This window comes from Micropterus salmoides, unplaced genomic scaffold (assembly GCF_014851395.1).
Source record: "Micropterus salmoides isolate LMB-PRFRI ecotype aquatic unplaced genomic scaffold, ASM1485139v1 Ms_hic_scaffold_23, whole genome shotgun sequence".
Taxonomy (NCBI): domain Eukaryota; kingdom Metazoa; phylum Chordata; class Actinopteri; order Centrarchiformes; family Centrarchidae; genus Micropterus; species Micropterus salmoides.
Window position 1 is genome coordinate 19,307,234 of NW_024041484.1, and position 26,321 is coordinate 19,333,554.

At 41.1% G+C, this 26,321-nt stretch overlaps 2 protein-coding genes across 4 annotated transcripts in view; one reads left to right on the plus strand and one right to left on the minus strand.

The window, feature by feature from the left end:
• chrm2a (cholinergic receptor, muscarinic 2a) overlaps nt 1–5,194 on the plus strand; it is a 79,708-nt gene extending 74,514 nt beyond the window's left edge. For both annotated transcript variants that reach the window (XM_038738859.1, XM_038738860.1), the window contains exon 3: nt 3,229–5,194. In XM_038738859.1, coding sequence (XP_038594787.1) covers nt 3,270–4,778 — 1,509 coding nt within the window. In that variant the 5' untranslated portion in view covers nt 3,229–3,269 and the 3' untranslated portion in view covers nt 4,779–5,194. The remainder of the gene's footprint in view (nt 1–3,228) is intronic.
• Nucleotides 5,195–12,244: 7,050 nt separating this feature from the next.
• ptn (pleiotrophin) overlaps nt 12,245–26,321 on the minus strand; it is a 50,976-nt gene continuing 36,899 nt past the window's right edge. For both annotated transcript variants that reach the window (XM_038738861.1, XM_038738863.1), the window contains 2 exons: nt 24,965–25,126; nt 12,245–13,057 (listed from right to left, as the gene is read on the minus strand). In XM_038738861.1, coding sequence (XP_038594789.1) covers nt 13,002–13,057; nt 24,965–25,126 — 218 coding nt within the window. In that variant the 3' untranslated portion in view covers nt 12,245–13,001. The remainder of the gene's footprint in view (nt 13,058–24,964; nt 25,127–26,321) is intronic.

Sequence of the window (26,321 nt, forward strand, 5' to 3'; positions counted from 1 at the left end):
AATATTCATCTCTCTAAGGATGATAATGGATGTGTCACTCATGTTCTGATTGGGCGCTACTACAGTAGTACTGAGGCTTGCAGGTAAGCTCTATGATTGATAGCTATGCGGAGAGTGCCACTGCTGCTCTCCCCAGGCGATGGAAACTGCACTCATGCTCAGCGGGCTGCCAGCATTTCTACCAGTCAACACTGAAGCAAAGATGTCCTATTGCTTGCTGTATCTTGAGTGACATAAGATAAAGATATCAAGGCAAAAATCCAAATGGCAAAATTGTGAAACTATAGCTTGATGGGTGAAATAAAGTACAATTCCTTGGAAGCAGAAGTGTCTTTCCACAGTAGGTTGATGCTAACATGACTCACAATATGTGGATGGAAGCTTTAAAACAAAGTCTCGGCTCCCCTGAGACCTTTTTAAAAAACCATGGATGTCCACATTGAGCTGAAAAGGATTTGTGCATCTTTAGCTGACACTAGCCGGGGCACGACGTGTTGTGGCAGATATTTCAGGTGTGGGACGAGGCTTATGGCAGCTGGAGGTGGACAAAGAGCAGCAAGGGGAGTTAACTGCCTCCACTGTGCTATGACCATCTATAGTGATCCACTTTACTTCTCTAATCCACTTGTCTCAAGCGAGCCACAAGTGTGTCCCATTTGTATTGTTGGTGTTTTTGAATATAAATCGGTGGACTTAAACATTTTATGGGGATTAGGTCAGCTTAGCTCCATGCCTAATGCAATGATTAGGGATTTCTGGCACAGCAGATAAGTGAATGTTCACTAGTTACTCAGCAACTGTGCTCAACTGTTAAAGACCTTAAGCCGAAATGGCAAAGTCTTGGACAAGACAGCTCTCCAGCTGCAATAGTGTGTCACACATAACACTTCCAATAACTTTGGCTACACGGTGATACATCAATTTCACTTTTTTTTATACTTCAGATGGTCAGTGACCAATCTATTGTCACCATCAAGACATTATTGTACAAATCAAGTGAGTGTCTTACATACAGCTGTCATGGTTGGTACAAGCAGGGTAAAAGGAATACAAGCGATTGGGCCCAAATGCAGTGAACTGCTGCAGAGCAGATGCCGTTCAGTGATTTATTAATGAGAATAGCTTACAGGCATGTACAGATAAGTAGGTTGGCAGGTTAAGGAGTAGACAGAAACATAGCAACTAGGATAAATGGTATGTGTAGTGTAGGGTAGTGAAAACAAGTGAGCAAGTGAATGATCAGAGGGTCAGGTGAGGATGTCCATGCTAACAATTTGCAATTATCTCCAAACATAACAGATTCTATCTTGCATGATTAAACCCTAGATGTTGTTTGAACATAAATATAAAAACACATGATTAAATGTATGTGTTTTTTCTTAGTAGTTTTTAGTCAAATTGCCCTAGTTTTCTATTCACTGCAATGTCAAGAAACTTATTGGACAACACATTGATCTTTCTTTTATAACAGAAAGGTACTTTCAAAAAGCTTTTGATATACAGGGTGAATCAAGTTTGATTAGTTCTCTTACAAAAAAAAGCAGCTTTAGGAAAGGTGAAGCACTTCTCCAGCCTGATGATATTTATGTCAAACTGATAAGTGATAAGCAGCCAAGTGTGCCATAAAATCTGACCTACAGCACCTGAAAAGGCTCCAAGAGATGTGGCGCAGCTCCAGACACAGAGCAGACAAACCACATTACTCTTAATATCAAATGCTTGTGAAATGCAAAAGTGAGCAGTGTATAAATCAAAGCAAGGTCTACAAAATAGGCAAATGTTTAAGGTTAAAAGCGAGAACTAGTGGGTCACTTGGGGATCAAAAGAATTTTAAAGTGCTGTATGAAGAGAATTTTTAAGTGCAAGTTGGAAATGGACCTTTGAAGATAAAATGCCAGCACCCATTTTGTCAATAATTCCTTTTAAAGTTACTATTGAACTCTTGGTAACATAGACTGTGTGTGCGGTGTATAATTACACTTTTTCCTCTCCTTTTTAAGAATGTACAGGCTAACATTACATAGTTTAAAAAACTCTATTCGAGGTAGAGGTAAGATTGATCTTAAAATGCCCATCAACTGCAAATATAGGGGTTTGGAAACACATTCAGAAGACAGAAGAAATGAAAAGACACAAATTCAAGCCTTTAGTATTCCAAAAAACGTAGGCATTATGTGGTCAAAAATGCATCCATCAAAGTGGATAGGCAGACAAAAGAGAACAGAAAAAATAATAGCTGTGAGCACTCTGCATGAAAAAATAATAAATATGAAGTGGATAACAGTACAGACACACATGCTTTGAAAAGACAGCAAAAGCATTTTCAGACATCACATAGATTTCTACATGGAGAAATTTGGTGCCAGTCTTTTATTATTATTTGGTGCCATGGTGATCTGTTCTTGCTTGAATACTAAACTTTGTGGCATCAAGCTGAAGCTATCATTGTGATATCCTCATTTAACTTGATACCACACATCTCATTTTTCATCAGCCATTAATGTGCATTTAGATTGTGCACTTTTTATGTTTTTTTTCTAAATAATGAAGCAGGTGTCTAATGGGGAGATGTTATTTAGGCACTGATGGAAAAAATATCTGTGCCAGATATCTGTGCTTTTAATTACCAATCTAATTGGCGTACAGCCAAAATTGTCACTGTTATTTGATGAACTGCATTTAGCCAAGATAAAACTGATATAACACAGAAAAAGACACTGCTAATACGGATGGCTTAGATACACGTATAAAATTATATTTTATAATCTACCTCAGGATCACCATTAATCATCCCTTATACCATTACACCTTAAAAGATTGTATTGCTGCATCTTTTGTTGCACATTGAATATTTTTTACTGAATGTGACTGAAACCAATAATTGCATTTTAAATGTTTAAGTGTTGTTCTACATTCATTTGGTATTTTTAATTTAGATCACAGTTTTTTCTTGTGTGTTTTTACATTTAGACTTCATTCTCTTACATGTACAGTGTTTGCCTAAATACTTGAATTATAAGTTGAAGAGAAAGGTTTGAAAGTTCATTCTGAGTTGAGTAAGAAGTGTACTAAGTAGTTCCTGAGTTCCTGACCTTAATCGCATAATAGAACTGCTTTACCCATGACCCTATATCATTCAAATGTCTTCAAATCAGTAAAAAGCTAAAGCTGACATAGTCATCTTTTGCACCTCATTACAAATCTTCTCTCTTTTGTTGTCTTTTGTAGGTTCCATCTGAGTAGGAGGTGGCAACAAAAGACCAAATGCCATGGATGTATTCAATTATACCTACTGGAATGCCTCTGAAGGCAATGACACAGAAGTTGTGGAAGAGAGCGAAAGCGCCTACAAGACTGTGGAGGTGGTGTTCATTGTGTTGGTGGCCGGTTCCCTAAGTTTGGTTACAGTTATTGGAAATATCCTTGTCATGCTTTCCATTAAAGTTAATCGGAACTTACAGACTGTCAACAACTATTTTTTATTTAGCCTTGCATGTGCAGACCTAATTATTGGACTGTGCTCTATGAACTTGTACACAGTCTACATAGTAATAGGGTACTGGCCACTGGGGCCGGTGGTGTGTGACCTGTGGTTAGCCTTGGACTATGTTGTCAGCAATGCATCTGTCATGAATCTTCTCATCATAAGCTTTGACAGATATTTCTGTGTGACCAAGCCGCTCAGCTACCCCGTCAAAAGGACCACCAAGATGGCAGGAATGATGATTGCTGCAGCCTGGGTCCTGTCTTTCATTCTCTGGGCACCAGCCATTCTCTTCTGGCAGTTCATTGTTGGTGGGCGGACAGTACCTGAAAAGGAGTGCTACATCCAGTTCTTCTCTAATGCCGCAGTCACTTTTGGCACTGCCATCGCCGCCTTTTACCTGCCTGTCATCATCATGATTCAGCTCTACTGGCAGATTTCCAGAGCGAGCAAGAGCCGTGTAAAGAAGGATAACCGTAAGCCATCAGCAGCCAATCCAGAGCCCCTGTCGCCTGGCCAGAGGAGGAACAACACACCAAAACCCAACAATAACAACGTACCAGGGGAAGACACGGTGCGTTCCCAGAGCCTGAATGCTGATGATGGAGCAAACCAGCATGATGGAAAGTTGCAAAATGGCAAAGGACCTTCCTCGACCACTGCTGAGGGAGAAACTGAAGGTGATGAGGTGGCGAGGGAGAACTGCACTCCTGGAGAAGAAAAGGAGAGCTCCAATGATTCAACATCAGGAAGTGTGGCTGCGTCCAATCAGAAGGATGAGGAGGCGGCTCCCTCTGCCGCCAACTCCGGTGCAGAGACAAGCCAGCCGCTCCCACGTCAGCGAGCCAAGGCAGGGGGCTCCAAGCTGACCTGCATCAAGATCAAGACAAAATCACCCAAGGGTGACTGCTACACACCATCCAACGCCACCGTTGAGATTGTCCCTGCCTCAGAGCGGCAGAATCACGTGGCACGGAAGATTGTGAAGATGACAAAGCAACCTCCTAACAAGAAGAAGAAAGCACCGCCATCACGGGAGAAAAAAGTGACCCGCACCATAATGGCCATCCTGGTAGCTTTTGTAGCCACCTGGACTCCTTATAATGTGATGGTGCTTATTAACACCTTCTGCTCCAGCTGCATCCCTAACACAGTGTGGACTATTGGCTACTGGCTGTGCTACATCAACAGCACCATCAACCCAGCCTGCTACGCTTTGTGCAATGCCACTTTTAAAAAGACATTCAAACATCTTCTCCTCTGCCAGTATAAAAATATAAGGTCAGCCAGATAAATAGGGGCTCTTTCTAAGGAGAAAGAGGTGCCTGTGTGCGTGTGTGTGTGTGTGTGTGTGTGTGTGTATATGTGTGTGTGTGCCATCCATGTATAGGCGTGTGTGTGTGTGTGTGTGAGAGCGTGTGTGTCTGTAAAAAAGGTTTGTGAGCATGAAAAAGAATGCAAGAGAACATTTGAAGTTACTTTCCATAACTATATCATTTGTTTGTTTTTTTCAGTTTCTCTCTCAATAACCGGTTGTAGCACTTTGCACAAATTCAGCTGATGCCAGTTGCTTTGAGATGTGTCATGCAGAAGCAGCATAGATAAGGAAGGCTGTGAGGAATCCAGTTTCATTCAGAGTTGTAAGCTAAGAAGAAATGAGAGCTTGTAAAGCAGGGAGCACTTGGGAGTGACACTGAGCGGATGAAAAAAGAAAAAAAGAGCAGAGGAAGATCTGCGCTTTACGAAAACACAAGAAACATCAAAATGGGAAAATAGGGCTGACTGAATTTACAAACCTCAGAAGTTTGAAGTTCAGTGAAGATACCTGTAGATAATTGTACATATCAGTGTATACTCAATATTTATGTGAGTGCACGTGTGGGAGTGTGCTGGCTCGGAATATGTGTGTACACCTATGTGTGCCCCCTCTGCTTGCCTTCTTTCTATCTGTTTGTGATCCTCATCGTGGCACTTCCAGCCAGCAACCTGTAAAATAAAGTGAGGCAGCATGTGTAGATTGCCTCTCACATGGTCATATCAGACTTCAGCACCCCCCCCCCAAAAAAAACCCTCAACAACAATAGAATGCAGTAGAACTACTTTCTAATGAAAACGGTTAAAAAAGGATGTTAACCCTTTTTGTATTTTCTATAAAATACATAATTTATTGAATAGATGGACATGCAACTAATTTGGAACAATATAATGAATCGTGATAATGAATCAGTGATCCTACAAGAGAATGACCCCCCCCCACTTTGATTTGAAGGCACATTTTGGGAAATATCCATTTGCTGTCTTGCTGAGAGTTAGATGAGGAGATTTTATGGATATGAAGCTGAAGCCAGGATAGAGTTAGCTTAGTTTAGTATAAAGACTGAGAGCAGGAGGAAACAGCTAGCCTGGCTCTGTGCAAAGGTAAAAAAAAGCTTTCTACCAGAAACGCCAAAGCTCACTAATTAACACGTTATATCTTGTTTGCTTTATGAGCACAAACAGTGAAGTGCAAAAACGACATGCTGTGGTTTCACAACGTTTTTGTGTGGGACTATTTTTTCCGGCAGGGAGACGAGTCTTGTGGTCATTGTAAGGTAGTCACTGCACCGGGCCAACAAATAGTCTTTCCCATAACCCCCATAAAACCACAACTTGTTGTTTTCACATTCTTTGTATCATTATAAAGAATAACCAAATAGCTGTAAAAACAACAAATAACAAGAGTTATGACTAAATAGAAAAAACAACGTGGATTGTTCTGTTGCATTCTTTGATTTGCCAGCCATTTACAACCGTGTAGGCTTTTACAACTGTAGAGAGGAAGTCTGATGCATATGGTGGTAATTAAGATGTTTGTGTTTGCTATCAAGTTATTCGCCACTGATAGGAACCTTTCTATTCTGTGAATGAAACAGGTGGCTGGAGCTCAGAGCTGTGGCTTATTACTGGTATTACATTTTATGGTGTGTAGTTTTAAATTTTTTATTTTTTTTTGGTGTGTGTGGATGAGTGGGAGATGTCTGATCTTGCTGATTAGTGGATTGATGTCACAGTGGCTACATTCAACGTACGACTGCAGGCCAAAGTGACCCAAATCCGATTTTTTTGCTCATAGGCCTATGTGACTCAGATCTGATCTTTTTATGACAGTGTGAACAGGCCAAGTCACCTGGAATCTGATTTTTTCCAGTTTGGATTTCGGCGACTTCCATATGTGGTCCAAATCCGATACAGATCGGATCTTTTTAAATGCGACCTGAGTCTGGACACTCAGGTCGGAATTGATGTGACTTTGACGTCACTGTAGAGCAGCTGTTCTGCTGTAGATGGAGCCGCAGTGAACGCAAAAGCTCCACAAAAGCTAAACATGTGACTCTCTTACTTCTCTACCTTGCTTTTATCTGCTTACAAGTTCCCTTTCTTACACCTGAAATCCACCGGACCGCGAGCTCTCTTCTGAGTTATGTGAGACTGTAACGTTAGTGAGTTTGGTTAGATGCGTTGTCCAGCGCCAGAAACCATAATGAAAAGGACAGAAGGTTGTGAACACTTGTCATAATTCGGGAGAAATGTGACCCGCGAGAGGACAATGAAAAACGGGAGTCTTCTGTAAAAATTGGGAGGGTTAGCAAGTGTGACCTAACCGGAGCTGACATCTGTGGTTTCTTGTTTTCTTCTGTACGACGGTGTGCTGCTGTGTGTGACAGCATGTTATTCTTCTGCGCATGCGGGTCACTTTCAGGCCGTGGACAATTCACACTGGAGTCTGAAATGGGCCACACTTAAACAATAATGTGAACTGTCAAATAAAAAAATTGGCTCTGGGAAAAAAACGGAATTGAGCATGAAGGCCTGCAGTCTGAACATAGCCAGTGTGTACTGTACCGCACTGTAATGATGTGATTGTGAAGGCCTGTGTATGTATGTGTGTGGGTGCCTATTGTGCGAGGTGAATGTGGGTATACATGCTGACGTGTGTTTGCTCCAAGAGTGGAGTTTACTTCTGATCACAGGTTACAACCTTGTGATTTAAATAAGGGCTATTTCCGCATCTTTGGTGTACTTGTTTTGTGATCCATCTTCTTTTTATTTTCACGTTAATCTATGTCAATCATTAAATTTGTAGATTAAAATTAACAAATAGTTAATTTTAAATAGCTTATTTTAATTACAAAATAAATGAGAAAATCAATTTACTGTAAGACATGTTCTGTGTCTTCATGCATGTCATCCATCATTTCAACCCATTAGATAATTCTCGGTCACATTAATGTATGCTCACCAGTTGTAGTGATGAATATGCATGAGCATTAGCCATCAGGAGGCCTCCACAATTGCTGGTAGGGGAGCTTTGCACAGAATTACGCCTGCACCAAATAGCTCCTCAAGGCTGTCTCCTTAAAGAAAGATCTGGGACAGATCCTGAAATGAAAACTCACCATGAGGCTGATCAGATTATGGGATGATGTGGAACACCTACATTTGAGATTAAAGATTGCCCATTACACGCTCAGCTTGTGCTTGCATGCTACATGCTCATGCCCCACTTAGTGCTCCACTCAGTCCTAATCCTGTTATAGTCTCTACCTCATATATGAGGTCATGAATGTAATGTAAATATCACATGTACATTCATTAGTTTGCTCTATCATTAATTCTCTTTTTCTCTATTTTACTTTAAAGCTCCTATACATGCAGAGCCAGTGCACTTGCATAAACATTTCATGGATGTAGTCACAGAAATAAATCTAAATGTTGCATTGCCCTAGCACACTGACATTTACATTTCATTGCTGGCAATCTACAGTAAAATGGTAAATACTATGTTAACATACCAGCCATCCAGAAGCTGTGAATGCATCTCCAGCAGTCTCAGCTAGTCTGTTTCATCATGTCTGTGTGGATGTGGTTTGATTAGATCTGACTGACCAGTGTCTTCGGAGTTTGACTGTTACTAGGGACTAAAAGCCAAGATAACTCACCTTCTGCTGCATCAGTTTTGGCCATTCGAATCTGTCTCTTGTGGGTCCCACAGCTTTATGAAAGTGTAGACCTGAAACAATTAGTTGATTAACTACATTGTAACTACATTGATAGATGTAAAAACTGAATTTTGGACAGATAACAGTGCACTACTTTATAAGCTGATCATATGTTTTATATGAAAAATCTACAAATTAACTTGTAACTACAGCTGATAAATTGAGTAAAAATTGTTTCAATCTGAAATGTGACAGTGTAGAAGTATAAAGTAGCAGAAAATTTATAAAACGGGTTAGGGGGTTAAAAAAAAGTCCAACTACCTTAAAATTTTACTTATGTATAATATTTGAATAAATGTACTTTCCACCACTGGTGCACATAATATGGATGATCCATGTTTATCTATCTGAGCAGTTTCAGCAGGAACCGAGGCATCCATCCAAGTTTAACATCCAACCATCCGTCACGGTGATAAGTCGGGCCATGTCTGTCTGACATCTGTCACACATCTCGGTAGTGGGTAAAGAGCCTTCCAGAATATCTGATTAATCTTTGCTAAGCTGTCGTTTGAGTGATACCAGCAGGAGAGTAAGTGTCTCACAGCTCAAGGGGAGGTCCAGGGGTCCCAGTTTGATCAGCTGCTTAGGTGTTTGATAGAAGGTGATGGCAATTTATCACCTCCTGCAGTGGGAAAAGGGCAAGATGCATCTAAAAAACAAAAGTGCTTACCGTGGTTATCTCCACACCGTGCACTATAAACATCAGGAACAAAGTTCACATAAATCGTTTCACTCCCCCTGCTTCTCTTGCCAAGTTGCTGAGATGAGAACAAAACAACGTTCTTGTGTTAGGCGTTGTCTTTTTTGTTGGAAAGTGACCCAGGAGAGGTGGGTGATGTGAGAGAACGTGGGCTTGTGATAGAACGAGAAAGTGTTGTTAGGTGACAGTGAAAGACAACGGCTCTCACGCATGTGAGGCGTAAAGGAGGCTGAAAGCCCCCAAGGTGTACACTATGTACATGTGAAACAGATAAGCTTGCCTTTGTTGTCATGGTTACTGAGGGGTTAATAGGGGGGGTTGTCACTGACAAAATCCAAAGCTAGAGGATCCCACTGCATGTGGACCATGTTTGGAGAAGCCACAGCCGTTCTGAACAGGTCAGCCAAGGGTTTTGCTGCAGGAATTTGAGTGTCCCAGACGAAACCTGCTGCCTGGTGTAAACACAGTGTGATACGGCATGTTTACCATCCCGCCTGTGCTTTTATTGCGTCTCATTCTCATGTTGTGCAAACAGAATCCACTGCTTCTCGCTTTGTGGTTATTATGATCATAACCTTTATGTTTTCCAAGTCCATTCTAAAGCATATATGCTCACAAACAGGACATATAGTAGTGTTCATCTGTCTAATGTGACTAGAATAAACATTGTCTCTATTGTAATCAACAGATCATAATGTGCCGTCAGAGCTAGCTGGGCTCCTCTTCATACGGCTTATGTCAAAGGGCTAAACTCCTTTTACGGAGACATGTAACGTTGATCAGAGACGACTTAAAATTTAAAGTTTTCTCTGGTTTCGCTGTTGGGGCCGTTGCTGAGAATAGTCTCAACAAATTTATGCAGCCATGCAGAGGTGAAAACGCAGCAGCTTGTACATGCTGTGAGAATTTTATTGGGAAATATATATCGCCAGATTGTACAGAGCAATTTTAAGTGCCTTATCAAGTGTGACATAAACAAATTGCTCTTTTATCCTAAAATCCCTGATGTATCTTTACTGTGTCTGTGCTGAAAGTTGTAGATGGTGCTGCAATGTGATGCACATTAAAGAGCTTGCTATTCTCCCTTCCTAAATGAACTTTTTTTCCTTTTTTTTGTTAAATCTATTGTGTTTCTCAGCTCTGAGCTCCCATTACTCTAATCTCCATCTTAACAGCCACTGCCTGATTGCAGTGGCAATGAAAGTTTGGACTGAGCAATCTAAAATTATCATCTCAATGCCGTTTGAAATAATCTATCAAAAACTGTACAGGATCCTGTCAGAGCAGTGACATATTTCAATACTATCCTGCAGGCACAGCCGGCTATTTTGGTTGATTTTTCATCCAATATGTATGTGTCAGGTGTGTGAGTATGTGTGTGTGTGTGTGTGTGTGCGTGCACGCGCGACTGCATTAATATTTGTCATGTGGGAAATTGTGCTTCCCTGTGCAAATCCTGCGTGTCTGGCGTTATAAGATCAGTACTGTCGTGTGTGTGTGTGTGTGTGTGTGTGTGTGTGTGTGCATGCAACTTGCTGTGCGTTGTTTTATTTTTTCTAAATGCATGAAGACATCAGATTGGACAAAATATCATGGCACACATCAGGGAAGATGCACACAGTGTGATTGTCTATTTCTCTGTCATCACTCCTTCCTCTTTGAACAGTCTTTAAATAGCAACAGGCTTCCAAAGACTCACGTAGTCACAGCTTTGTGTGGTACTGGAATACATATAAATACATTATATTGTACATTTTCTATCACATTTTCTATTTCTTTTATCATTGTACAAAGTACAAATGTAGTATAACAAATTAGAATATCATTAGTGTACAGCCAGAGAGTTTCTTTGTTTGGTTTGAAATTAAAAAATGTCATTTAAAATCTATACAGATATTGGTTATGGAAGTGTTTTAAAGAGAATATGATTATAAAAGTAGAACATATAAATATATGTGCATTTCTGGGGGCATGACTTTCTAAGAAATGGTTTCTTGCCTTGCAAAATGAGCGACTGGATTCAAACTTCAGGGTCCCAGCGGATTTCAAGACTGGCTTTTGCACCCAGAAAGGAAAAAAAAGGAGCAAACTTGGAACCCTGGCGGAGGACAAAAACTTAAACTAGTTTAAATGTAACCAAAAGGCCCAGAGGCAAGGGCTTCATTTTGATTTCTCCTGTAAATGTATGAGGCTTTACACTCACCTTGGGAAGAAGCTAGTGGTCTGCTATCTTACTGAACATACTTTGTAACTTTTGCAATTTTAACATCCTGGGGAAAAAAGTGTTGTGGAGCAACAAAGGTGTTAAGGGTTGAGCTGTTTGACCCAATCTGAACTTTAAGCGTCGCAAATAAAGTGTGGATTTAAAACAAAATCAGCAAACAAAAAAAAGACCAAAAAACAAAAATCAGCTGCAAGTGTTAAATGTACATACAAGTGCTCATTTTTCATTTGCTTAAGTATATAGATGTTCATTGTGTATTCACTCGCTGTGGCTTGTGGCTTCTCTTGCAATAGGAAAAATAAATTCAACAGTCTATTGTTTGCGTTGTATATACCTATGATAATACATTATATGTAATTCGGATGTGGTACATTTGAAATGTACATACACATCTTTAATAGCTACTATTTGAATGTCCCCCCCCCCCCCCCCAAAAAAAATCCCTCATTTATTCTCCTCCCCCTCCCCTACTATGATACTTGCTGTACAGTAACAATGGTAATGATTTCCTTTTTGATGCATTCTTGATTGATTATTTGTTCTGGACAATGAATCTGAGTGTCACTATCGCTGGCCACCTACGACACTGTAAGATGAACTGCATTAAGTGGTTACATTGTGCCATATTCTCTCAGAATGAAATTCAAATAAAAATCTATCAAAATGTGTTTAAAGTTTGGGAGTTTTTGACTGTCAGGATGCACAAGGTGAAAAATAAACATATTTTCTGCCTCCTTTCTTTTGGTTCATTTTTATTTTTGGAAATGTATTAGGAAAAAAGGGAAATTCTAACTCCATCTGAGGCCTACAATAGGAAGGACTTTATTCATTTTTATTTATTTTTTTTATTTTTTTACAGTGGAGAGGTGGAGAGTAAAAATCAGTGGGTATAAATTGAGGTACAACAGAGCAGCAGAAGGAAAACAAACTAAAAACAATTATAGTTTGCACACTTGTACAGTAGCTATTTCATGCAGCCTCCAGAAAGAACTAGCTTATATTTGTTCTTACTGGAAATAAAAGAAAAATATCATATAGCACAGAGTAATGAGGAAAAGTGTTCTATGAACTTGAGCCACTTTAAAAATTGCAAATGCACAACTTTTTGCTCAAATTAATTAAGTGAAGATGTTTAGAGCTTCACTTTTAGCAAGCTGCTTCATTAAGTCGGGACATGGAAGAGTTTTCCAAATTAGAGTTAGGCTATGCAACTGTAAAACAAATCCTATTCAATTTATTCTTAAGAAAATAATCCTAGAAATTACATCATTAGGTAAACACTAGTAAACAAATCTCTTTCATATTCATTATTTGTCCCTACCGCTGAGTATTATATTTCCTATTGCAACACACAAGTTGTTTCTTATCAGGTGCTAGAAAGAAGAAAAAGTAAAACAACTTTGTCACTAAAAGTCATATTTCCACTGATTTTGTCAAAGCTCTATAGGCTCCTATTGTCAACCTACAGGACATACAAAGAGGAACCGTGTTGAAATAGGGCAGTGGACGTCTTTCCATCCTTTTCTTCCTTCCTCCCTGGGACAAACCACCTCATCAGTCCATTTGGGTGCGATCTCGCTTCTTGCCTTCCTTCTTTTGCTTCTTTGCATCTGCAAGAAGAGAAAAGACAAACAAGTTACAACCCACAGTGTTTACTTTGACAGTTTCTCTGCCGCAGGTGTTGTTTTTGAAAATAGACAAATCCCATTGTGTCCATGAAGAGCATAGATGCTCTGCTTCAGATTGTAATACAAATAATCATCCATAAGAGTTTTAAATTTGTTTTTGTTTTTTGCCAAAGTGCAGGTTTAGTGCTGTGACACCGCATGCAATCCCTCCTCCTGTTCTCTCCTGGGGACTGATTCGGTGGCCTGGTGTATGCCCCGTGAAAACCCGCTTTATCAACTTACTGCAACAGTGGATTGGTACCTGGCAGCCATGACAGAAGCCATAGTCCATAGCTTCCCTTTCTGCTTTGCGGCCTCTCTGCTCTGGTGAACTGGAAGAGAGCACAACCTGCAGCGGTTTGGCTAGCTAGCTCCTGGCTAGCAGTTTGTTGGACTGTCAATCTGCTGGGATGTTTGTGTGTATCTGCTTGTCAGCTTGTTTTTGTGTCTTTTATTGTTTGAACATACACGTTTGTGTGTGTCTGTGCGTGTGCGCATGACCAAAATGCTGGACCCCACAAGTTTAAAGGGCTTTTTGAGGGTCAAGACTTGGTTCCAGGGTTCTTGTTACAGAAAGATGTGTATGTGCGTAGGAGTGTGTAAATATGGGTAATCTAAATTGACATTTGTTGAAGATTTTTGTGGTTGCAAAAGAGATGACTTAAGGATGGCTGAATTATCCTGATATTGGCCTTTCAGCAATAAGGAATTGGTCTTGCTCTTTTGTTTTTTCTTTTAACTTAATAATTAAAACATAAAAATATATATTACATTAAACACCACTTACATTTCATATGGATCATATAAGGAGGCATATTAGACAATTTTTTACACTGTTTTGCATTCAATTGCATACCAAATATTTTGTATGAGGTTTGATCAATTAGATAAACTACTAGTTTTCCATGTTATGGGTTTATTATTGTGTAACATTTAATCATAGGTTAAGCATCGGTGCACTTTTATATTTTTCACCATAGAAACAACAGCAAAAAAAAGTAAGCTAGATGAGCTAGTTGTAAGGTTGATCCGATGGAAGTGGTAATGTTTTTTTCCAACTTTTAAAGTCTCGGCCTTATGGCAGTTGACTTGTTGATTTGATTACTTTATTGACAAAAATTGGATGAGAAGATCAATACCACCTCCATATCTGTATTCTAAATATGAAGCTAACGCCAGTAGTCAGCTAGCTTGCACAAATACTGGAAACAGTGGGAAACAGCCAAACAAACAAGATGCAACATCTTAATTAGATCAAAATATATTCATCTTTTTGTATTTCTTAGATGCTTGGCACTGCTAATCTCTTGCTCCTGTTAATCTCTCTCTTTTCATTTTATGATAAGTTGAACAGAGATATCAGACTGGCTAATCCACACCGTTTTGTTTAGACCATGTAAGTAATCCAAAGCAACTTCCTACTACTGCACTAAATTTAGATCCTCCCACATCACTTTTGATTAGGTTCCCAACTCAACTGGCTGTCAAATGTCAAACAAAAGTACACTTAGTCAATGAGATTTCAACAGAGTTTCAACCTTTTAACATTTTCATACCTGCCAACATTTAGGTTAAAATACAGGACCTATTCACTGTTCAGCCTGTGGCATAAGCAGGGGATGGCTTGCAACAATGTCAACTACGCCACCTAGGGGAATTTCGCCCCCAGGAAATTATTAAGAGATTAAATTACTTTAATGCAATGTAGTGGTAAATATGGCTGTAGCCTCGAAAAAAAACTTGAAATGTGTTTGGGTATTTTCTAAGCCCAAGGTAACCAGTTGTCTTAGATCAGCCCCAAACAAAATGTTACCTGGATGCTGATGTGCTTACTCAATATGTGACTGGAAGCAGAAGTATTGTGAAACCTTGAGTGGCTTGCAGGGCAGAGCAGTATCACTATACTCTAGTGAGATTGAACCCATAGCTCAATGCGATCTTGCAAATTTAAATTTCTTTCTTCATAGGCTGCTGTAATGTAGTGCTCACTTATACGATCATATCTGCAGCAGTAGATGTAAGATGCAACTTAAAAATCCCCAGTAGTATGTGAATTATTGACGAATCTGGTGACAGAGGCAGGCCACAGCTGCTGTACACGCCCACGCAAGAATACTGCAACCAGTTAGGCCACATTCAGACGTCAGGTCAAAGTGACCCACAACTGATTTTTTTTTTTTGCTTATATGTGACTCAGTGTGAAAGTTTACAATAAATTGTAAGAGGGCGTCTGGTGATGAACTTACAATACACAAGAAACCTGGTGTGTGTTGGCAGGTCTGCATTCTGAACTTGCATTACAAGGAAATCTTAGAAATCTGTTCTTGTCCCCTTGGTTGCATACTTCCATGAGCATTGAGAATTTGACGTGCAAAACACTCTCACCCATTCCAATATGGAAATGACTTTTCCATCCCATTTGTTTGCTTGTTTTCATTTGTTTGAATATTTTCTCTCTCTTTTCCTCCCCGCTACCTTTGATGTTTTTGTCAGCATATTCTGCACCCAAGGGAGAGAGATGGAGAAAAGGATTCACTCTCGCTCTGTTGTGTATGCTCCATATATGAGATGGGAACTCTCATACCAGGCTGGAGTACTTTCTGCTGCATTTGCACACTACATGACACTGCTCCCTCTCCTCTCTGCCTCTGACACAGACTCATGATCAGGCATTGCTGACTTCTCCAGCTCAAATCAGCCCTGAGCCAAAACACGGTGATGACATTTGGCCAAAACTGAGTTAAGAGCAGAATGTGACATTTGTTGAGAGTTGAAGTGTAAGTACATTTATATATTTACTTTGGTATTTTAATTCTATGCTACCATATACATTTACTTCACAACATTTCAGAGGGAAATAATATACTAATTTAACTGACACATATTTTACATACAAACATTCAATCACATTGTAGAAATGATGCACTCTTTCTCCCTCATTTTCTGTCATTTCTCTACTGTCATCTGTTTAATTTACACATTACTGCTAAATGAAGTTTTATAAACTATTCGGGATTCGGGAACTAAGACCACGCCTCAAACGCATCCAATTTCCGCACACCAAGTACTTAAGCACAACGTTTCCGTTCACCTCCCCTTGACTCGGCTTTCTCATGAGCGTGACAAACAAACAAAATCACTTACCTCCGACGGACTCAGAACTCATTCTCAACCTCTCAGACAGCAACATGTTCGATGAGCATCTAACGTCAGATACACCGGAGTCTTCGCCTTCTCCCAAACAACTTCATCTGAAACTTCAGCTGCATTCAGCTACTCATATTCCCCGGCGATCTCAGCTACGATCTCCGGCAATTCAAATATTGTTGGGCCTTAGCCTGCCAGCAGCTCCAGGGGGAGATCCCGGCTTTGGCGTTCCGAGCAAACAGCCTCAACTAGCCACTGTTCGCCGGCCCGCTCAAGGTCCAGGCGCTCGAGTGATAATCGCCGTTATCGCTACCAGCAACCTCGGAGCCAGCACTCCAACCGTCCCTCCACTCCAAACAGCAACTCAACAAGAGAAACATCTCCTTCCATCACTCCGACAGGAAAGCAAAACTTTTCTAGTGGTACAAGGAATCGCTACAGCCCGCATCCCCGCAAAGCCGACCCTCCTCAGTACTTCCGGTTCATCAGCGCTACTTCCGGGGCAACAACAGCAACTCGGCGGCGCATCCCCCAGCTGAAGGCGCAGAATACAACCACTCATCAGCCCTCACACAGACCCAGGTCGTATCGAACCTAGCTGCACCCCAACCCCTTTCTCATTCGTTTCCTACGTCTGGAACAGCACTGTCAACCCGAGCACACGCATCCCTCCATCCCCGCATCCTTTCTTCTTCCCTTGTTTCTACTTACCCTATCCCATCTCCTCTGGCACCTTCAGTCCTTCCTGCCTCTATACCTGTTACCGCAGAAACCCAGACCGCACCCACACAGGCGACCCACGACTCTGCCATCGGCCAGACCTTTCCTCCTGTCTATTCTTTTTCCCCCTCCCTACCACCCCCAGTGTCACCCTCTTCACGAAAAAAGATTCTCAGCGGTAACCACATCAAACTCGCTTCACCAATTAATCCATCCTCCCATAACCCGCTTATTCCCAGGGAACCGCAAACTGTTCCCAGCCCTATCGAACTCAAGCAACCCCTTCCTAACAGATCCAAAGTACTTACACCAGCAGAATTTCACTCCACTTTTTCTTCATACCCCGACAATATAAGTTCAGTCTTCCCCGACTGCAGGCCAGAGCTGGACGATTACCTGTCCCTAATCTTAGACCTGGCCTTGCGGTTCGGCGGCAGCGGTTTCCACACCTACCAGGTCCTCTTTTCGTCTCAAGCTGCCGGCCGCGTACGGCAGTCCAACCAAGGGACATACTGGGGCACTCTAGACCCCAAGTTTATTTCCACATCTTGACCTGCAACCTTTGCGGCACACCATCAGATCCGGTCTCAGCATGCACCCTCGCAGTCTACTACTCTACCTTTACAGTATCGACTGAAACAGCCCGGCATCGAATAGAATCAAAACATCTCCAGTCAATACAGTACTTCAGTCGACACGTGTGCCTACTTTTTCTAAATAGATCGCAAAACAAATAAATAAATAAATATAAATTAAAAAAATAATAAAATAAAAAATAAATAAATAAAAATGGTTTGCTTGCAGCCAAACACGCGAGCAACACACCGACAGAAAGTGAAGAGTGCGCGTTTTTCTCCTCATGTGCGTGCACCATAAATTGTATAATAAAGACCTGCACCTGCAGAGTACATACGTACAGCCGCACACCTTTTGCTGCGGTCTCAGGCATGTTTGCCTCTGTTGCAAGTTTTTCACCACAAGCTCGGGTTTCCATTGGTGTCATCTTCTGGTACCATCTAACACTTCGCCGTACATTTTTATGTGATATTCCCACACGTCTGCCGACGTCCCAATGCAATACTCAACCATCGATCACACCATCGCCTGCACCGCAGGGCAAAGAGCCTAGCCATCCAAGGCAGATATCACCAGTGCTTCGAAGTGTTTCCCATTCACCCCGACTACTGGCACCTTTTCGGCATTCTCTGGAAAGGCGCTACTACTTCACAGCTTGTCTAACCTTAGTATTAAAAGATAAAATGAAATAAATAAATAAATAATAAGACATAACTAAATTTAATTAATTGATATATATCAAACAATATATATTTAACATATATTAACGTCACTACACCACCATCTTATGGCCTCAACATCTTGACTTCTGCACTCCACAAACTCCCTCTCTCCCCAGAGAAAACAGAAGGCCCCAACAGATCACTGGAGTTCGTGGGCATCACCCTGGACTCAGGTTTACTCCAGGCATCCTTGCCCCTGAGAAAATCCACCGCATTTCCTTGCTAATTTCCAATTTCCTTCTGGCCACCGTTGCACCACACACCGTCTTCTCTCACTACTAGGTCACTTAACTACACCACCCAGATCATCCCACAAGGTCTTTACTTCTCGTCACATCTCCTTTCCATAGCCGCTTCCGTCCCACATCAAACTAGACGATGCATGCAATGAAGCTTAAACACGGTTACATTTCCTTCCATCCTGGAACGGCATCTCCCTGTTCCACGATGACCACGTCACCAAGCCAGAAGCCATCCAGCTCTTCATAGATGTCGTCTTCGGCTACTACGGCGGTAGTTGGTCCGCAGCGGACTGGCCACCCGAATTCTCCCTCCTTCCCCTACCATCTACGACACCTACTCAGTCTATCACAGCCATTCTTTGGGGGTCTAAACGGTCCAAGAAAACTATCACAATATACACAGACACAGTGCAGTGGTAGACATAATTAACAGAGGACGGTCCCATTGCCCAGTCATAATGCAATTCATGCAGAGGGTCACCTTGTTTTTCAGCACAGCACCAATTCACCATCCGAGCCTCCCATATCCCAGGCCACAAAAACACAATCGCTGACTCTCTTTCTTGCACGGATCGGGTTATCTGACTCCATTCGCGGACAGAGTCTTAGAATCCATGTTCCTACTGGCATTTTGGCTTCTCTCGCTGCTCAGAGTTCACCACCTCCAGCCTCCAATACCATCCGAGTCTATTCGCCACCATGGCCTGTCATTTCCATACAATCCGCTGACACACTCATTTATCACCTCAAACGCAGTGAAACCAATCAATCTGGTCTACCACAACCCATCTACCTCCTCCGACTCTATCCTTACCTCAGTCCGTACAAACCAATACAACTCTACGTAGACTCGAGAATAGCCAGCCACGCTTCCCCCCAAGATCCTCTGTTCGTCACAGAGACAGGGAAGTAGCCACACTCTTCTGGTTTCACCAACACCTCCGTCAAATTCTATCCAAATCCGGCTTATCCCCCAAACTCTACTTTGGGCATCCATTCCACATCAGAACTGCCTCCGCCGTCTCCAGGCAGGGAATCCCAGACAACAAAATTAAATCCTTGGCCGCTGGTCCTCACCAGCATACCTCAATTACATCCGTTATGACCTAAACGATATCAGAAACGCTCACGCACACCTTTCCACGTGAAGTTCTTTGGGGGTTTCCGCACGTCTGCGGACTAAGAGACGGCTCCCCCATCTCTACATCCCTCAGCCCACCCTCTGGGCACTCGATTTCTTCTTTTCTTACAATCTATCTAGGCTCCATTAGAAGCAATAAACCATTTTAAATCTTCTACGTTCGTAGGCGTGGTCTTTTGTTAGTGAAAATATATATTAACTATTTTAAAGAAAACATTTTACATTTTACATGTACATTTTTCCTCATTTGGCATCAATGGGGAAATACCTAGGTAAAGAAGTAAGAGTTCACAAAATAGTGCAATCAATACAAGAAAATTGTAAGGAGATAAAAAGGAGAAGAGCATGTTAGAGATTAGGTGTTAGAGATGTTAAAAGAGGAAGTGTTCTTGGAAGAGATGAGTTTTCAGGAGCTTCTGGAAGTTAGAGAGGGACACCTCTGCTCTGATTGTATGGTAACTTGTTCTACCATCGTGGTGTCACAGATGAGAACAGACGGGACTGACTTGGCGTGTAGGGATGGCAGAGCCAGGCAGCATTGTTTGAGAAGGGCAGTGGCCGAGAAGGAATGTAAGCTTGTACTATGGAGTTTAGGTAAATAGGTACAGACCCAGTAATCACTCTGTATGCAAGCATTAGTGACTTGAATTTGATTCGGGAGGCCATTGGCAGTTGACAGTGACATGTGTTCTGATCCATTTTTAGTGGTTTCACCACACCAGCTGGAAGACCCGCTAGGAGGGCAATTGCAATAGTTGAGGCTAGAGATAACCACAGCCTTTTTGAATATGAATCAAACTGTAATAGCTACAGTGTAGATGTCACAGGGAGATAGCCACTTACACAGCTAATGCAAGAAATGTGTTCATTTTCATTATAGATGAATATATCATACTGACAATTTAGTTAAAAATGGACAAGACAGTACTGCATTTTCCTTGCACTTTGCCATAAGATAGGGTAATGTAAGATACAGTCTGCCTTTGGACAAATTCAAGGAGGTCATCATCACAGACAAATCGAAAGCCTAAAAAGGCATAAAATTACAGGTTATTAGGCACCTGCTACACAGTTTTGATGGCCATTCTACAAACTTCAACCTTTTTTTAATGTCACAGTTTCTGCAGTTACACCTCTCTGCTGGGCATAAATATTGTGAGTGTAATAATAATGCTCTGTGTGGCTCTGACTTAACATCAACACCTGTCTGTCCAGAAAGACTAATGCAAAAAAAATCCCTCTAAACAAATTCAGAGATGCCAGAAATATTTCTACAAAGCCTTTTGTTTAACCTAAAATCAACTCTGGCATCCAAACACTCCCTCACATGCTACGCACTCCTGTTCTGCTGAAAGAGAAGGCGGGGACCTTGAGGTTTCTACAGGCATTCATAATGTTTCATATCTGTCACTCTTTGTTCTCTCTTTCGCTCCGCAGGGTCTGTGTTTCACCTGGGTTAGACAGCAAAGACACGCAACTCTGAATCTCAGATCGCTCCCAAGGCGCCTCTTAGCATTGTTTCCTCCAAAATCTGCAAATGACAGATGCTACCTCCATCACAGTAACCGGCAGCGGTCAGGGAAAACCTATCTCCAAAACCCAAGGTGGCTGTTCAGAATTCCAGATTCGGCTGGGCAGATCTCTGCTCCCATCCGGGGGTTAGATAGCCTCTCCTCTCTCCATCTCAGTGACTCTGAAGCCAAACATTTCTGTTTTTTTCATAAGCCCTCTGATCCCGCTGCTGTGGACTGTATCTCTGCCATCCCCTGACACACATAGAAAAGCATACACAATTTCTCTTCCCGTACACACCTCATTGTGCACACCATCCTCTCTTTCTCTTTCCCAGCAACCCCTCTGCTTCCCAGGGCTTATCTTCCAACTGGCAGACATGGGAAATCACGCAATCACATCGCTCAGAAAGCAAGTTTCTCTTCCCAACTTCCTCCCTTCATCTCGACCACTGTCATCCTCCCTCTGCTTCTCTGTTGCTCTCAGCTCTCACACCTCTTAGGCTGTCACTCAGCGTATACGCATCTGGCCTTCATTAGAATTGATGCGCACAGGTGCACAGTGCTGCACACATGGCTGCAAACCAAACACATCTTCACTTGCATGCACACATGCTCATCCAATACATGTGAATATATGCATTTACAGTTTTAAACTTCATGTTAAAAATTAAATTTGATTGCACTGGTTGCAAAAAGAAGTACAGAGGTCAATGATAATATGACAAAATGACCCTCCTTTTGTATTTAATTTATTACCTCAGTAAATGCTTTCCTAATGGGTTATTGGTCTCACTTCCTAGTTTCAAGTCTTCTTCTTCACGACCTGTCAGGTGTAGCAATGCCTATCGCTCCCCAGTTCCACCCCTGCATCCAAATATGGTTACTTCTGGTTCTAAAAAACCAAGACTCGCCAAACTCGATGCTTCAAAACGGTTGTCCACAAACCAATGGAACTCGTCACGGTGGGCACACACACTTCTTTTATACAGTCTATGCTCTGGACAACATAAATCAATGTAGAAAATGGATTGACAAATTGATAGATGGACATTACACAACAAGTCCTCCAGTTTTAACAGGGAAATAATAATTTTGTAATGTAGTTCCCTTGGCTGAAGAGTGGTTATTGTGGCTGCTAGAGGTCTTTGTCACTTTAACATAAACATATGTCATTATTGGGCATTTGCTAAAACGACAGATTACATAATGTTTCTTGGGAGTACAGTCTCACGTTACAGCACATATAACTATTTGTCACATAAAGTGAATGACACTCATTCACCCACACACATGTTTTAACAGTGGCCTCGTGTACTATATATTTTGTGGAATCACAGATGGCAAGTACAGTACAGCTCCTCAAGGAACTTCCTGTCACAATGCATTAATGATGTGCTACTCAGTGAAAAATTTAACAGATTCCTCCTTTGAAAGTCAAATACAGTTTGGCATAAAATCTTAAGACAAACATCAGAGCAGACAGATGTGTTACAGTTGGCAGCACTGCCGCTGCAGACATCCTGTAGTATATAAATATGTCGCAGAGTGCTCACATTGTCTTATCATTGTAATTTGGGGCTTCACCTGACTGTGGCTGTTTGACGAAGTGACAGTAAGGTTAAGCAAACTCCATGTGCAAACCTTGTGTGCATGTCATCTGCTGAGCGTGATAAGGGCGCAGTTTATGACCACTGGCAGCAATTCTGCACTCATTATAATCCTGTTTGGACAATGGGGCATTCACACTGGGTCAGTTACATCCCTGTTTACATGATTAACAAAGGGCATTGACTCACTTGGAATGAATCGAGTGCTTTCTTATCACCAGTTTTATTCCAATCATTTGAAGCAGACAATAAAATATTCTACATGTGTCCACATGGTTATTAAATATTCTCCCTTAGTTCAAATCTTGAGTCAGCTCAAGTTTTCCGATACCTGCCTATTTCCCGTAAAATGTGGGAAGTTGGAGCAACAAAGTTCCCTGACTACAGTTTCATTGACATGATTGAATAAAGCTAAAAGCATGTAATTACATTTGAATAGTGAGTTAACCTATTCACCCCTGCTTTAACACTGTCACTCACCACGTCAACTTAGCACTTAAGTAGGTGGATTTCCATCATGCTGGTGGTGGATTGAATACAAATGTAAATCTCATTGCCTGAGATTTAAATAATTTCCAAGGGTTTGTTGGATTTAGCAAAGATACAATCAATTTGAGACATACCAGGAGACAAGATAAATAGCTATTGAACTTTTTCTACTATTATCTATTGAACACAATAATTGTGAGTGGATAAAGAAAGTTATCTTTGAAATATACCTTTATACATGTACTGATGCTAATTCACCACAATTAAAATTAAATTCAGGTATTTTCATTTCAGATTTTTCAGAGAACTGTGAGTTATAGCTAAAACACACCAAACATTCAAAAAGGCTCAAAATATACGAGCCTGTCAGGAGGAAAATCAGCCGAAGAAACAGAGACACCCAAATGATAAACATCCCTTCAGCTATGATTAATTAAACAACCAACTAATCTAACATTCCCTAAAACTGTTTACAATGATTTGACAGTGCAAGAAAATACTGAAACTGTTCTTCTCAGAAGTTTGTTTTGTCAGTCATCCAAACTGACCTTGACATGATTTCTCTAGAGTATATAACACTCCACTCCCACTTTTAAACTAGTTCAAAAGGGTAGTGCATGCAAGGTTTTAGGATCAACAAATCTGTCTATGTTATCATTATATCAAGTCCATCAAAAAGTCTGGTAAAAAGACTTGGTTTGTCTTGGGTGAATTTGGGTGGACTGGGTGAAAAGTTTTATTCAAAATACAAATATTTCAGAATAGAACCTTCTTCAATAAGTTTAATTGTAAAAAAAAAAAGTCAGTGATGTGTTGGTACACCACAAATTCTTGAAGGAATCAAGTTGTTGCACATTATTAATATTATATTTTATATTTATATTAATATTAACATATTAATAACTTCAAAGTTATCCATCACGTTATGCCACCGGTCATTGTTTGCAGATCATTTAGCAATCTCAGAACCCAGTGGCTATCGTCTGACTTGAATGCAGATACATTTTTAAAAAGCAAAGATCTAGCATTCCGTGACTGACAATAAGCTAAATCCTCATCTGACAATAGCTTTAATGGAGATTAGCAATCACCTGGTTTACAGTAGTTCATAGTTGGAGGGTGTGTAAATTCTGCTGTTTCTCCACCCTTGCTAACTTGCTAGCAGTTGATGGTCAGTAAATATCTCCCAAACATAGGCGGGCTACTAGTTAAACCTTATTTCTCATTTTCTAGTTTTGCTAAGTTAAATACAGACTATGCAGAATATGGGTGTAGAGCTTTTTAAGTTGTTTAAAGGCACCTTTGATTAAGCTGAGTTGACCAACAGAAGTAAAGCAACAAGTATCTAACTACTTTGCTGTTGAGTAATTAGTAAAATTACGATTTTATTAATTGATAGTATAATTACTTTTCCAGTGAGTACTATATAATAAGTACTTGCATTTTTGTAAAAAGTATCTTGGCCAATGCTGTTTAACAGTCGGATGAAGAAAGCCCTGAATGGTTAAGTGCCAACATTAAAATTAATTCATGTTTTGCGTATGTTTCTGAATCTTCACCTCATGCCATATTCTTTTACAATGTGGTGATTTATCAACGGGACATAAGTGTGCCCCACTGTTGCTGAAAAGCTCAACATGTCCAGCGAGGGCTGCATTTTATGTAGAGATGATTTATTCCTTTTCAGCTTACCTTGCAGCTTGGTCTTGGGGATTTTCCCACAGGGCTTGGTGGCTGTGACAGTGGCTGCGCAGGTCGCATCCATGAGCGCTCGCTTCAGCGTGCCCGTCCTGTTCTTCTTGCCCGTCGCCAGATCGCACTCCCCCCAAGCCTGGAAGTCATACTTGCATTCCCCTGCACACACAAATCAGATGATAAATTAGATGCTTTTGTTTAGTGAAGTAGCTCTGAGGAGGCATAATAGAGGCATGATCAAGTCACAAACCTGGTAAAATGACAAAATACAGCTTCTATATTTGTTATAAAAAGCAAGTCAATTGTAATCAGTCAATGAAACAGGCCCCTTGAGCCTGAGGAGTTGTGAGTCGTACACTTTGAATGGCTGTTTGATGAGCGGTTTTAATATACTTGACTATTATCTCCTTCTTTATCAGTAGAATCTGTCCAAGATCCACGGAGTGAAATCTGCTATAACCTCATCACCAGACACTCTTTTTAACGACAAAAAAAAAAAAAAGCTTATACCTTTCTGCTAACAGATGGGGCTTCACAGATTTGATCTTATATTTCCTATATGAAGAAACGTGCTGACAGATGAATGTAATCAAAAACAGCCTGGCTCCTATTCATCCTGGACATAATGCACACATAAAATTTTGGCAGCAGAGAAGTGAAAGTACTTTCAGCAGCTCATCAAATAAATTTCACATATGAGCTTTCATTAGCCCACCTTAATCTCAACCCCAGAGGATGCAAAATTGCTCTAGAAAATAGTAGCAGTGGCTGGTGTATATTATAGAAATGTGAAGAAGCCTAAGTGTGTGTAGGTGTGTGTGTGTGTGTGTGTGTGTGTGTGTGTGTGTGTGTGTGTTTGTGTACTGTATGTCCATGTCTCTAATATCTCCTTCCATTATTTTGTTGCCACTCTAGCTGGGTTCCCTGGAGGCTGTGACACTCATTCCTTAGCTTCCTCTCACATGAAAGCGTCAGACCCCTTGTCACAGCCTCTGAGTTCCCAGGGTGCTCATCAGAGGAGGGGAGAGGGGAGAGAAGGGGTGAGGAGAGGAGGGACGGAGAGTTGAGAGAGGGGGTGACAGGGCCATTGATGGAAGAATCCTACAGGGACTTTCTGAGCATCCAACTTTAAAACCCTGCGCCTCTATAATTTGTCTCAAAGAGAGAGAGTTTCGTTGCTGGCTCCTGGGAATTTGGCAGGCAGCCCATGTCCTCTTTAAGGTGTCATATACAAGTGTGAACACACCGACTCATCAGCAACCCTTCATCCAAACAGAGTCCTATTTGCGGGAATAGATTTCAGAATGATTGGAAAACATCTGATCATTTTACAATCTTGCCAATTTCTTCACTC